The sequence below is a fragment of the Monodelphis domestica genome, chromosome 6 (genome assembly GCF_027887165.1).
Source record: "Monodelphis domestica isolate mMonDom1 chromosome 6, mMonDom1.pri, whole genome shotgun sequence".
Taxonomy (NCBI): domain Eukaryota; kingdom Metazoa; phylum Chordata; class Mammalia; order Didelphimorphia; family Didelphidae; genus Monodelphis; species Monodelphis domestica.
Genome location: NC_077232.1, coordinates 289,417,093 through 289,431,694, shown reverse-complemented (window position 1 = coordinate 289,431,694; position 14,602 = coordinate 289,417,093). Strand labels below are relative to the sequence as shown.

The 14,602-nt window shown below is 35.4% G+C and overlaps 1 protein-coding gene across 2 annotated transcripts in view; it reads left to right on the top strand.

Annotated features, from left to right (window-relative positions):
* The window catches only part of MTHFD2L (methylenetetrahydrofolate dehydrogenase (NADP+ dependent) 2 like), a 121,856-nt gene that overhangs the window by 78,467 nt on the left and 28,787 nt on the right, over positions 1–14,602 (top strand). For both annotated transcript variants that reach the window (XR_008913042.1, XM_007495670.3), the window contains exon 7: positions 14,327–14,452. Coding sequence is in view for 1 of the 2 variants with exons in the window: in XM_007495670.3 (XP_007495732.2) it covers positions 14,327–14,452 (126 nt within the window). In the remaining variant the exon portion in view is untranslated. The remainder of the gene's footprint in view (positions 1–14,326; positions 14,453–14,602) is intronic.

Genomic DNA, 14,602 nt, shown 5'->3' with positions numbered 1-14,602 from the left:
GCGCATCTTATGAGCTATCTCAAGAATTGGAAAATACCAACAGAATAGAAAAAAAGACAAGTGTAATAAAGGCAATAATATCTACCAATTTATGTATCTTATTTCTTAACTTCATAAGAATTATCTACACAGATATTCAGGGTATCTTATGAGATGGAAATAGTCGATTTAACACCTGTACTTACATAATTGTTGAAAAATGCAGAGAATACAGGATAATATTGTGATTTTTGCACATTGATTATAAAATGGCACTCACCTTGGAACAAAATTCTTCCTTTATGGAAATCCTCTGACAAATTATCTCTCATTTACATATTTATGTCATATATAATTTCTTGATGAATTCAATTGAAGAGATAATTCTTTTAGTAGTCTTCTGACTGGTAATGTCAACGAATGGAAGATGTCTCAAATATGGTCCAAATAAAAGAAGAATCCTATGTAAATACTCATGGGATTATAGGATCATAGATTTATAGCTGTAGGGGACCTTAGAGGTCTCCTAGTTCAATTCACTGATTTTACTGATGAGAAAAATTGAGGCCCAGGGAGTTAAAGACTTACCAAAAAAAAATCACAAGAAATAAGCTTTAGATGTAGTTCCTCTGTCTACAGAACTATATTCTTTCCATTATATCCATGTAATACCTCTAGATTCTAATGTAATTATCCCTTATATAGCACTTTACAATTTGCAAAATACTTTACAAATAATCTCATTTAATCTTTACAAAAACTCTAGGAGATGGGTGCTATCGTTATTCTTATTTTGTAGCTAAGAAAACTGAGTCAGGCAGAGGTTAAGTGACTTGTTCAGAGTCAAACAACTAATAGGTATTGTATTAGGTGGCTATTTTGTTAGGTGGTTTATGGTAATAGGGGGCTGCTGAGCAATATGGTAGTGAAGAGTCAGACCCCCATCTCCCTCTTCCCCTCCCACCAACTTCTGTTATTCTCTTCCCTTGGAGTGAAGCTGGGATTCAGACTGAGTAAGTTGACTAAAAGTCTGACAGATAACTCAACTCTATAAATTTGTTAGAAATGGGGTTTATTTTAAGGAAGGAGGAGAAAAGGAAGTTAGATAGGATAGAGGGGTTAGGATTTCCTTAATCTAAAATAAATCTTAAATTGAATAATGAAAATTATAAGAGGGATGTTCTTTACAGCTTTGAAAGTGTCTTCAGAGTCAACCTCCAATATCTCAGAGAGGAAATTAATGGCCAAAAGGCAGAGAAAAATCCTCAGCTCTTTCTCCCAATGGTCTCAGGAAAAAGAGTCAGCCAGAAGCAGTTTGTGTGTTCCTGTTTTAACTGCCTTCTCCAGGTCACATTCTCCCCTGGAATTTTTCCTTGATGGAAGGATCTCCAAGCTTTCATTCATTGCATCTTTTCTCCAGGTTTTCTGCAGTCTTATTCTCTTACAATGTATTACTCTCTTACAGTATATGAGGCAGGATTTTAATGCAGAACTTCCTGACTCCAAGTCTAGCACTTTCTCCAGTGTATCAATTTCTCTCTCTCTCTCTCTCTCTTTCTCTCTCTCTCTCTTTCTCTCTCTCTCATTAATATACATATATACACACATATACATATAATATATTGTACGTATATGTTTGTGTGTGTAGTTTATTGGTATATGGAATTCTCAGTGGAGAAAATTCCTTCTACCAATGCAATTGCCAGTTTCTCTGAAGTGATTTCCCCAGGATCCTACAATCTATCTGATGCCAAGACCAATTTTCTGTCCATTACGCTATATTGCCATGCTGAATCTCTCATTCAATAAATATTTCAATTAAGTATATAGTATGTGCTGGGAAACATACTATGTATCAGAAGAACTCTCTGTAAATAAATGTTTATTATAAAATTTCTAAGATAAGAAGAAACTGCAAGTCAGTTTCATGTTAGTGAGGTGAAATGATTTTACAAAAATGAATCTGAGGGCAGCTAAGTGGCCCAGCAAGTAGAGTGCCAGGCCTAGAGTTGGGAGGGTTTGGATTCAAATCTAGCCCCAGAAACTTATAGCTTTGTGACCCTGAGCAAGTCCCTTACTGTCAATTGCCTCAGCTGCTCCTGTCTTAGAACTGACACTAAGACAGAATGTATTTTAAAAAAGTCTTTTCTGGGCTTTAATTTCCTTCTGTGTTAAGTGAGGTAGGTAGTAGATTAGATGATCTTTATAGTTCCTTTTTATTTCTAAAATAGTTTGGAGAAATGCAATAGCCAAATACAGAAAGCAGCTCCCCCAATTGGGAAGTAGAATTATAGGTATCTCTATATGTAACATCCATCTTCTTTCCATTGGTTTTCAACCTCATACCTTAGAACCATCTCACCTGAGTGAGCCATTATGGTAAGTGAAGATCCCCCTTTTATCCCCTGAATAAGTGTCCTTCATCCTATTCCTCATTTCACCTCTGAATTATCATGTAAGCTCAAGAAACCACCCATCCTTTCAGCTCCTTAAAATTTTCTTCTATGAAATGAAGATAATAGGTAATCCTCCCCTTACCTCACTGAGTTATTGTGGAAGTTAATTAGATAATGCCTGCACAACTCTGAGCTTATGTTATATAAATAAAAATGCTATGTAAACACCAGCCTTCCTGTTATCAGAAAGGCATAAAATGAGCCACTTGGTGGCAGCAAAGGTGGCTTTGTTAGGAGATCCCACAAGGACAATCTTTTCTCTGAGAGTAATTTCATGAATTCATCATTGTGAATCTGCTGAATTTTCATGAAAGATACCCAGTTTGGACCCTGATTAATCAAGGAAAAGATAGCTCTGTATATCAGCCCTGTAACATGTTAAGGCTTTTACCCCTTCCCAGGGAGTGCCCAGAATGAGGAATAGAGATTATTTTGTTTCACATTCTGTCTGTTGCATTGAGCTTGGACAGCAACCTATGTTTCTTCTTTAGTAGGCTGTGAGACTCCCAAGTACACTCCTCTCCAGTAGAGGGGCACTTAACTTTAAGGGAGTATGATTCAGAGCAACCTTTTCATTGGTGAGTCTCTCCACCAATCAGAGAGGTCCCCACCAGCCACCTCATTCATGCAGAGAAATCTTTGGCTACTATAGGCATCTTCCTATTGGGTTTCCCAAATGAAAAGATGCCGCCCTACTATAATTACCACAATTACTTTTGAAATTCCAAATTAATAGACCTCTTTCCTCTGCCAGAAAGAAATTCATAGATGAATTAATTGGCTTGGGGAAAAAAGAAACAAACCTTCCTACATAAAACTGCCTTAGGCTCTGACATATAATTATCTTACTAATGTAAGACTTTTTTCAATTATAATATTAAAGGTATGCATGACTTCAATCACAGATGTTACCAAATGCTCATTGTAACCATTTCACCATGTGAACAGCATTATTTTTTGTCTAGGTTCGGAAATGATTGATGTGGGATGGGCTCAGATTGTTAGCCATTAAAGAGGAAGTTTTCTGAAAACAACAATAGTAGGTTATGGGAAGACAACAGATAAGGAACTAAACATGGAATTCTTCTCTCTTGCTAAGCACTTTTGAGATCTGCTTGTGCCCCTGTGTGAATGAAAACAACTTTGAAATGTTATTAATGTCAAATTAGGAGCCTAATTTAGGGCCTCTGAAACTTCTTGGCTTACCTATCTTTAGATCCCTATAAATAAGAAAGATAACTACCCCCATTAGGGAGATAGATAGGACTGTGGGCGTGCCTTTCATGGTGCAAAATGTATATAATAATAGTGGATATTCATGTGGCTTGTAAGGTTGGCAAAACACTTCACATGCATTCCCTCACTTGTTCTTTAAAGCCACCACATTGTGAGATACAGTACAAGTACTAGGATGATCGTCTCCATTTTGTAGATGAAGACTTGAATGTTCCCAGCAGTTAAGCTAGTAAGTACCAGAGGGTGGATTCACACCCAGCCCTTCCTAACTCCAAGCAGAATCATTCCCTACAGTATCTCCCCACCCCCCGCAACCCCTATACCGCCTCTCAAGACAAAAGAGCTAATATTGAAATGATGTGAGCAGAAAGGACTAGAGATGACTACATTCCATTAGACATCAAACATTTATATTTTAAATTCCATCAACAGATGATGAGAAGTTATTTTACTTTAACACCATGTCTTTCAGGAATTTTCATTTCTTTCTTACAACATATTTGGTCATTTCAAAAAAGAGACCTGCTAACTCTTTATGCCATTTATAAGAAATTTAATTCCATGTATAAACTAGAAAGCTATATAAAATTTATCCAAAGGGATATCTTCTTAGTAGTTCTTTAGAGGAAAAAAATATCAGATGACTTAAATATCTAATATTTTGCTTTTAAGAATGGAATTAGATTTTAAAAAGGAGTATTGCTAAGCCTGCCTTAAATGAGACTGAGGGAATTACAGATACTATATCATTTCAAATAAAGGGAAATATTCAAAAGGAGTTGTGATCTCTTCAATTTGAGAGTTCCTCAAGGGATGCAAATTACAACCCATCCATGTGTGAACTCTCATCAAAATATTCCTAAGGGGGCTCCTACCTCTACATTCTGAAGCCTTTCCTTTCCTTCTTTTAATATAACAAGGGTATTCTGGAGTCCATTTTCCATCCATTTATACTCTTGTCATCTCTTAGGACCAGTCCATCTCCTTCTGACACATAATCCATAAGTGTAGTATATAAAATCACATTGGTAAAGTGTGAAACATTTTTTTTCTTACAAGTAATTCCTTTGAGTTCTCTGAACTATACTAACATCTCAATTTTTTAAAAGTTGGTTTTAGACAATATCCACTTATCAAAACACATGAAATATGTGGTACTATAAATACTGTAGAGGTTGTAAAATTCTTAAAAAGAAAACAATTTTTAACCTGAACCTGAACCTTCCATCATGTTGGATGATGGTATGAGGCATTTTACTATATACTGTTCTACTAAAATTTTCTACCCTGGCCACCTTCTGAAATGACTAATATTTTCTTTAAGGCTGTTGGAAGACACTGAGACTGATGAGGTCTTGACTTCACCTTAGAGCCCAAGAGACTTGCACTATGCTTTGGGGGTATAATTGTAACACAAAACTTGAGTTTTAAAGGCAAGCAACGAAAACAAAAAACTAATGCACGGGCATTACTCTACAATGGTAGGGTGAAAAGGATCAGTGAAACACCTAGTAGTGGGATACCAGCTGCTCCACAAACTTGTGCACATCACAACTCTCATTTTTTTCTCTACTGCACTGTGAATGTGCCAATGGAAAAGTGAAAATGAGGTTACAAATAAAAATATTCAAAAGCTTGAAATAACAATTAAATGCATGAATATTGAAAATTGACTATATAGGTACCATTGAATGAGTTCTAATAAGGATATACTTTATGCATATTGAAAGCAGGGCAAGAAATATTCTTCCTTAACTTGATTATTTTTGCATGAAAGGATGGTCCAAACTCCTTTGAGTGATTATGAATCTCTTCTAAGAGGCTCCACAATATTTTGGACTTAGATCAAAATAATGTCACCCATAAACAAGATCTTGGGGGTTCATTTCAACTTGGATTCCTAGCTGAATCTGCCTCATACTTTTGGCAAGCATATATCTTCCCATTTTATACCTTATCTGATGTTTATTATTAAGTGAACAGACAATTCTGTTATTATATCTTCCATGGAATTCTAAGTGATCATAATACGTGGATGGGAAATCCTTGTTATAAATGAGTCTATAAGGTAATGTCTCGTTCTATAAAGTGAAAAACTTTTTTTTAATCAACAAATAATAAGCCCAATGAAATCTAATATTTTCTACATATTTCATTGAATCATGAGAAGGTAAGCATATGGTCTGTTATTGAAGAACATTTGTAAAACCCAGTTTGTTCTTTATTTTATATTCTATTCTATATTATATTATAATCTATTCCTTTATGGAATAGATTATTTGTTATCCTCTTGAAGATTTTGTATAACTAAGAGATAAAGCAGGTCTAGTTACTGGATTTTTTCACTCCCCCTCCCCTTTTAAATAAAAAATTATCAAGATTTTTACTGTACCTCCAGGATTTTCTCTTCTTTAAAACAATTTGTAAATTAGTCATTCCACATTCTCAAAATTGTATCTTTTCATCCTTCTAAATAGACTTGATCAAATTTAATAACTTTTCCCCACTTTTGTTTTCTATAGTGCCTTTCTACTTCCTCTCTTAGCACTTCAGGAATCATAATACTACTTTTGCTGCCATCACTCTCCATTTGTCAATTAAGTAAAATACTTCCTGATTAAGGCTATTTCTAGACTCTTGGTCTCCTTGTTGCAGCAATTAACTTATACTGATTTAACTTATGGATGAAATTATTTTAGTGTCGTCATTTCTATTGTCCATTTCTCATTTTATACATTTTAATGGATTAAATAATTCAAGGGTAAATCTTCATAATTATTTTTTATAAATATTATCTCATTTAGTACATTCAAGAACCTTATAAGGTAGGTGCCATAATTATTTTTGTTTTACAGATGAGAAAACTGAGACATAGAGAGTGACTTATCCAAAGTCATAGCGCTAGTAAGTGACTGTTTTAAAAAAATAAAAAAAGAAAAGGAATGTAGTCCCAAGGGAGGGCTTGGACCCTGAGGTATAGAGAGGGGTAAGGAGAGGAGAACCCCCCTTCTCACAAAGTGGGGTTCAGGAGAGACAGCAGATGTAACAGGTTGACTCAGAGAGAGGAGAGGGGGTTTGAAGATTTTCCCTCTTCTGCCTTCCCTCCTTAGCTAAAGCTGTTCTCCCCAATTTGCTCTTGTTCCTCTTGTCCCCCCCCCACTACTCGAGACCCAAAAGGTCTCCCCTTGATCTGTTCACTCACACTCAGCTTGGGGAACAGATAACTTTTAATGTCCACTCAATCAGGTAATACAAAAGGAATAATGAGCAGGGAAAAGGAAAGTGGAGAAAGGGTGTCCCTGTCTCTAGCTAAACCCTTTTCCTCCCTCCTCGAGTTTGGGGGGAACTCGGGCCTTGGCAGCCTGAGAAAGGCAGGTTGATTCACCCCTGGGCAACAGGAGCTGAGGTAAAGTCTGCTCAGGTTTCTCTTCAGAAAGTCCCTTCAGTTGGGAAGTGTTGGGGGGAAAGATTTCCAGTCACCAGCAAGAAAAGTGGGTAACCCTCAGGAGAAAGTCCTTATCCACCTTCTCCCCTCAGGATCTCCACTCCTGGGGCCCCTCCCCTGTTGACGTGATCAATTTCACATACTCTTCAGTCTGGCACTTTTTCTCTAGTGCCAGCCTCTGTCACACACTTTATTTGAATTCAGGTCTTCCTTACTCCAAGTCTAGGTCTGTACCATCTAGCTGCCTCTAATTGTATGCCATATATATTTTCCTTTACTATTTTCTCATCATTATTACAAATTTTGATCTTTGTTTTGATGAATCAGTGATCTGTCTGTGCACAGAAAACAGATCATGGGACAATTCCTGCTTTTATAATAAATATTTTCTAGTCTTCTAAAATGTATCTGTTTTCTTTTATTTTTTCCTTTTTTTAAAAAAAATATTTGGTACTCACCACAGCCAACACCTATCAATTATTTTTTTAATAAAATGTTCATGAGACAAAGACAGACTTCTGTGTAATCTAGAAGTCTAACCTTTCATTTCTTTCTCTTGGGCCATATTTTGTTAAAAACATTTCCCCTGTCTTCACATTTTTGCCAATTTTGCATGAAAGTCACCATGTCAGAGTGTATGTTAATATAATTTGAATGGTCTTGTCAAGTTCTTCAGTGAATTTCTCTACTACTTAGTCACTGACTGCTAATGTTGGTACACAATTAGTTTCATGATGGTCTTTCTATAAATATATAGTGTTAGTACTGTAATACATGATGGCTAAATGTCTCATGAAATAATATGTCTCATACCTTCTGAGTGTGTGTGATAAAATTCACTTTCCCAATTATTTTCTTTGCTTCTCTATTCAGTACCTGGGAGCTCCTTTTACTTAGCTGCAACTTCTTTTTTTCTGTTTCATTTCCAGCAAGGTCAGATTTAATATGATTCAGATCCTCTGACAATATGCCCATTCACTAGTCACTGAAAATGATCTAACATTTAGAGCATCAATAGTCAAATTAAAGTTTATTGAGTATCTAAAAACTGTGTGATTCTTAACCCACTTTGTTCCCTTTCAAAATATTCTGCTTGACATTATTGCAAAAGCAGAACAGTAGCTCAAGACTGGGGGTTATTTCTTATTTTCTCCTTTTCCATGGGTTGCCTTGGACAGATACGCTTCTTTGTGATTATTTAAGCTGGTCCCTGAAAAGAAAATCACTATGTTTCCAGGTCCATACTTAAAAAATTTCCACTATTGTAAAACTTTATGGGAATTTTGCTTTGTGGGCATAATCTTCAATAACCTAAGACCTTTTTTTCCCCCACATTTGAATTAGTTTATTTAGTCAATTTAGAACATTGTTCCTTGGTTACAATAATCACATTGTTTCCCTCCCTCCCCTCCACCTACCCTTCCCACAGCTAATGCGAAATTTCATTGGGTATTACTTGTGTCCTTGATTAGAACCTATTTCCATGTTGTTGTTTGTACTAGGATGTTCATTTAGAGTCTATGTCCTCAACCACATCCCTTCGACCCATGTATTCAAGCAGTTGTTTTTCTTTGGTGTTTTTACTCCCAGTGTTTCCTCTGGATGTGGATAGTGGTTTTTATCATAGATTTCTCCAGGTTGTTCAGGGTCATTGCATTGCCACTAATGGAGAAGTCCATTACATTTGATTGTACCACAGTGTATCAGTCTCTGTGTACAATGTTTTCCTGGTTCTGCTCTTCTCACTCTGCATCAATTCCTGGAGGTTGTTCCAGACTCCATGGAATTCCTCCACTTTATTATTCCTTTGAGCACAATAGTATTCCATCACCAACATATACCACAATTTGTTCAGCCATTCCCCAATTGAAGGGCACCCCCTCATTTTCCAATTTTTCCCACCACAAATAGCACAGATATGAATATTTTTGTACATTTTTTTCCTTATTATATATATCTTTGGGGTAAAAACCCAGCAGCGCTATGGCTGGATCAAAGGGCAGACAGTCTTTTAGTGCTCATTGGGCATAGTTCCAAATTGCCCTCCAGAATGGTTGGATCAATTCACAACTCCATCCGCAATGAATTAATGTCCCGACTTTGCCACATCCCCTCCAGCATTCATTACTTTTTTTTTTGCTGTCATATTAGCCAAACTGCTAGGTGATCCCTCAGTGTTGTTTTGATTTGCATCTCTCTGATTATAAGAGATTTAGAACACTTTTTCATGTGCTTATTAATAGTTTTGATTTCTTTAACTGAAAATTGCCTATTCATGTCCCTTGCCCATTTATCAATTGGAGAATGGCTTGATTTTTTGTACAATTTAACCTAAGACCTTTAATCCATGCTGACATATTGTAATATAAATGACGTAGTATTATTTGAAACAGTGGCCATCTTATATTTTAATGCCCATTATCATCATTTACAGAAAGAGAACCATAAAAAATTGTAATTCATGAGGCAACATCAGTAAGAAGGAAAAGAGGCAGAAAAATTAAAGAACCATCCCCAAATTAAGTTGTCATATATGTGAATACTCAAAGAATTCAATGCAAAGTTAGATGTGTGGGGGACAGTTTAAAACGTATTAGAAAATATGATTCTGATTTGATCTTAGATACTTCCTAGCTGTGTGATCCTGGGCAAGTCACTTAACATTGATTAATCTAGCCCTTACCACTCTTCTATATTGGAACCAACACTGAGTATCAATTCTGAGACAGAAGATAAGAAGTTGTTTTTTTTTTTTTAATGAAAATGAAAACATAGTTCTGGAGAAAGAAATGAGGAACATAATAGGTTTTTAATAAATGCAAATGTTGACTGGTCTGCTGACAGATGCCAAAGATTTATTAATTATATAGATGCCTTAAACCTATTCATCCTGAGTACAGAAGAGAGTTAGGATTCACTTAAAATAAAAAAAAATGAAATTGATTATATCCAAACAGACAAGAAATGACTAAGTTGTATGGGGCCATTTCAGACTCAGTTTTCTGTATTCCATCATATCATTGACTTTTTAGATTAAAGATCAAAATAAATCCCAAATTAGAAGGAAGATTAAATATGAAAAGAAAATATGATACACAGTTAAGAAAACTCAAACTATTGGTATCAAAAATGAGAAAAAGATAAAATAACAGATATTGCCACAGACTGCTATTATTTTTTTAAGGAAGTTTAATGACTATAAGTAAGTCATATATTTAAAATTAAGGTGGCTTGAAAAATTAAGGATATTTTGCAAATGTTGAGAATTTACAAAAATTTAAAAAATAGTGATTATAACATAAAGATCTAAAGGACCTAGAAACAAATACCTAACTTTTTGCCAAATAGAAATATTTGGTAGCATTGATGTATAATAAAAACTCTTGTGGAATCTCATGGTGTATGTAGTTGAAGACTGAACACTTCTGCCTTACAAAATAGCAGCACATAGTGGAGAGAAAAAAATAATTTTATAGAAACCTTGGGAAGAAACATAACTAGTTTAGATCTCCCTGAATTGGTTTAACCTCGATGCTATAAGAACAATAAATATTAAAAATGTAAAGGATCTCTAAAAATATCTATAACAAACTTTACGATCGTAAATGCAACATATTTGGACTATAGGATCACATTTCCCCTTGTTGTTTGATTAAATATAAATATCAGAAAAAATATGAAAAAGTAGGTCAATTAGATAAAGTTTATACAGAAGAGGTCTGTGCTAAAGGCCACACAATTTTAGAAATATTAGAAGATCAATTTTCAATTCATCTGAAAGGAGGCTGGATCAATAGTTTATCAGTGTATATGATTACTTTCCTATCTCAACAAACTATTCAGAAGAGTTAACACAGTTATTAAGAACATCCTTGCTAAAGATATAGGAGTGAAAAGGAAAAGATTTGCAAATGATATTCTGAAATATATACTTCATGGGATCATATTCTTGGAGTTTCTCACTTTTCCTATCTTAGAGTTACTATGGATTAAAATGTTAATGTTGTTTAGTTACAGTATCATCTTTGTACTATTGTAATAACCAGTCTCCTCCTCTTTGAGCTGGTGGTATTTCCATATGAAGTATTCTTTGTTTTGTCAACTTTTGTCAAAAGTCTTTTTATGATGGAATGGGGCCAGACTCACCTTCAGTTAGTTCACATTCACCACATTAATTAGATTTTGACTCATATTCAATGTGAACTGATATTATTTCATAATTCCCACTAAATCAAAATTTACTTTCTACAAACACAATTTAATCTTGACCTAGCAATGTGCTTAGCATTAGGAATAAAAATAGACACAGAAAATCTTCACCCTCAAGGAATTTACATTTTTACTATGGGAAGACAACACAAAGGGTTCAGAGGCATGGTAGATAATGTATGAAGTTCAGGCTGTAGAAGAATGAGGTGTGTGCAGGATAAATTAGAGATGATTTCAGAGGGAAAGCACTAAAATTAAGCAGGAATGAGAAAGGTTTGTTTTGAGAAGGTAGGACTTGAGCTGAGATGTAAGGGAAGCCCAGGAAGCCAGAAAGTAGAATTGATGAAGAACATTTCAGATATGGGAGATAAGTAATAAAAAAAAAAATTCCTGGAGTTCAAAGATGGTGTTTTCTTTCAGGAACAGCAAGGAGGCCAGGGTCATTCAATCCCATAGTGCACAGAGGGGAGTAAGGTCTGGAAAACTAGGAAAGACGAGGTTATGAAGGACTTCAAAAGCCAAATAGAGGATCCTATACTGGTCCTCTAGGTCTTGGTCAACATGGGGCATCACACTGGTGGGTACTGTGTGGACTATTTGCTGGTTACTCCCATTTATGGGAGCTTCTAATATCCTCAACCCAGGGTTTTCTCCACTCTTGCTGCCTCTAGACACATTGCATGATATATCCCTGATCATCTCTGGTCATATTGACAGGCTACTTTCTACTGGTCCCTGTTTTGCTAACAAGGACTCTAGCTGACAGTTTATGCAGTTCTGTTGATGGAAGAAGTCGTTAAAGCTTCTCATTGGATTTTTTAATCATTATTCAATCTTGTGTGAAATTTAGATTTTTGCTGATATGGGTATATGGAAGCTGGGAAGCTTTTCTCCTATTTCAGAGGTAGGTAGGTGGTACAATAGATAAGAATGCTTAATTTGTATTCAGGAACCCTTGAGTTCAAATCCTGCTTCATTCATTTTCCAGCTGTGGGTTGTTAGACAAGTCACTTAACCTTTATCTGCCTCAGTTTCCTCATCTGTGAAATGAGGATAATAATAATATCTACCTTCCAAGTTTGTTGTAAGGATGAGATAATATTTATAAATTACATCACAAATCATAAAGTGATATGTAAATAATTTATCATTAGTATTATTTGTTGTTTCTCATAACAAAGGTGGTATTGACTTAATGACTCCTCTTTGAGCAAGAGGTGAAAAGTGCAAGGTTTGGGGTCAGAGAGGTTATCTGTGTGGCAGGAGGGCAGATGTTTTGATGGGTAGACACTGGTTTCCTGGTGGATGTGAAGAATCCCTAAGAGAAGTCTTTTCTTTCTCCCCTGTTTGCACATGTGGACAGTGAGCCACCATCCAACAGGCATACTTTCTACTATTCCAGTTGCTAGCTCCCTTTTTTGGTTAGAGTTAGAAATGGAATTAGGGTCAGGATTAGGTTACTAAGCAGTTTCTTCACAAAAGTACCTCAAGATAGATTGAATACAAGTAGAGGAGGTGGTGCAATGGATAGTGTTGAAATTAAAGTAGCAATAACTAGGTTCAAGTTTCATTTCTGACATTTCATGTACTCGCTTTATGATGCTAAGCAAGTCACTCTACATCCTGAGCCTCCGGTTTCTTATTTGGAGATTAGAGGTGTTGAAATAAGTGTCCCTTGAGATTCCTTCCAGCTCTAAGTCCAAGTTATGAATATTTTATGAAGGGGCAACTAAAAATACCTTTTCTATGTATGTTTTACCTTCTTATAGTCGCTTGCACTGGCAGGTTTACCTGTTACCTAACAGGTCTGACTCTATAATGAATTCTGTTCCATTCACTGAATTGATGAGATGAGAAGGCCAGCATTTTACATTTTTTGTTGATCTCCAGGAAATAATGATTTTTTTTAGGATATAGAACAGTGATCACTTATTAGTGTAAGGTCAGATACAAATATCCTATTGAGAAATAGAGGAAGCTAAGGGAAATAGTTGAGCAGATTAGAAAACAGTATTGAAAATCTTGAGCTATATTGAGATGTGCACCTGAATTATGCACTTGATAGGCTTTGACTCATTTCATATACCCTACTTGATTCACATCGCTCACCTACGGACAGGTATCTCCCTTGCCCCCATGTGGTAAGCAGAGAAAGGTGCTAACTTTAGCAATAATTGGGGTGGGTAATGATAATGATAGGGTGGGTAATAGTCTCTTTAGTGGTAAAATTATGCCCCTTCACAACCTCAGCCAGAGCAACCTGCTACTTTCTCATCTCAGCGTGTCTCCCAAGTAACCTGGGGAAAAATGGTTTATGCCACTAGCATTTTCCATGATGAAACTAAAAAGTTTATGGGAAATCATGCTCTTCTATAGAATCTTGCTGATATTTCCGATAATTAAAATAGGAAAGTATATAGGGAATTATACTGTCCCATAAAACATTTGTATTCATGCACAAACCTTGGATGGAAATCAATGAGAACACAGTTTGTTTTGTAGAGATAACTTTTCAGGAATTACTCAGTTCTCCAAAGAGAGGTAGTTTCTTTAGTCATTTTTCAGTCATGTTCAATTCTTCATGACCCCATTTGGGGTTTTTCTGGCAAAGATACTGGAGTGGTTTGCAATTTCTTTTTCTAGTTCATTTTAAAGATGAAACAGACAAACAAAGTAACTTGCCCAGAATTAATAAAAGAGAGGATACTTCTATACTAAGAACATGCCGTAAAGATGCCATAAATTAAATTTTGTGTTTATGTTTTAGACAGTCTCATGTTACCAATTTGGGTATTACCAAAGTTTTGTCCATTAAAGCTTACCTCACTAATTTGAATTCCTTTCATCAAAGTAATATGTACATTAAATTTCTTTCTTTGGAAGTTATTTCACATATCACATTCTATGAATCTTAGAAATATACAGTAAAAACAGTGCTATTTTATCTGAAAACAACCTAAATGAGCTTTATTTTTGGAACTGTGTGTTTCTTTTTTTTCAGGCATTCCAAAGATGATTACCTCTGACATGGTAAAAGAAGGTGCTGCTGTTATTGATGTAGGTATCAACCATATCCGTGACCCTGTAACAGGAAGGACAAAATTAGTAGGTGATGTGGACTTTGAAGGTAATAAGCAGAAAAAAATCTCTCTTGCATGGTAGGGACAGTTTTAAAAAAAAGGGTTTGCTTTGTACTATTTGATCATAAATAAATTTAAATAGGGTTTTATGGAAATTAACAAACCAACCAAAAATTATCGTCTAAGAGGATATATTA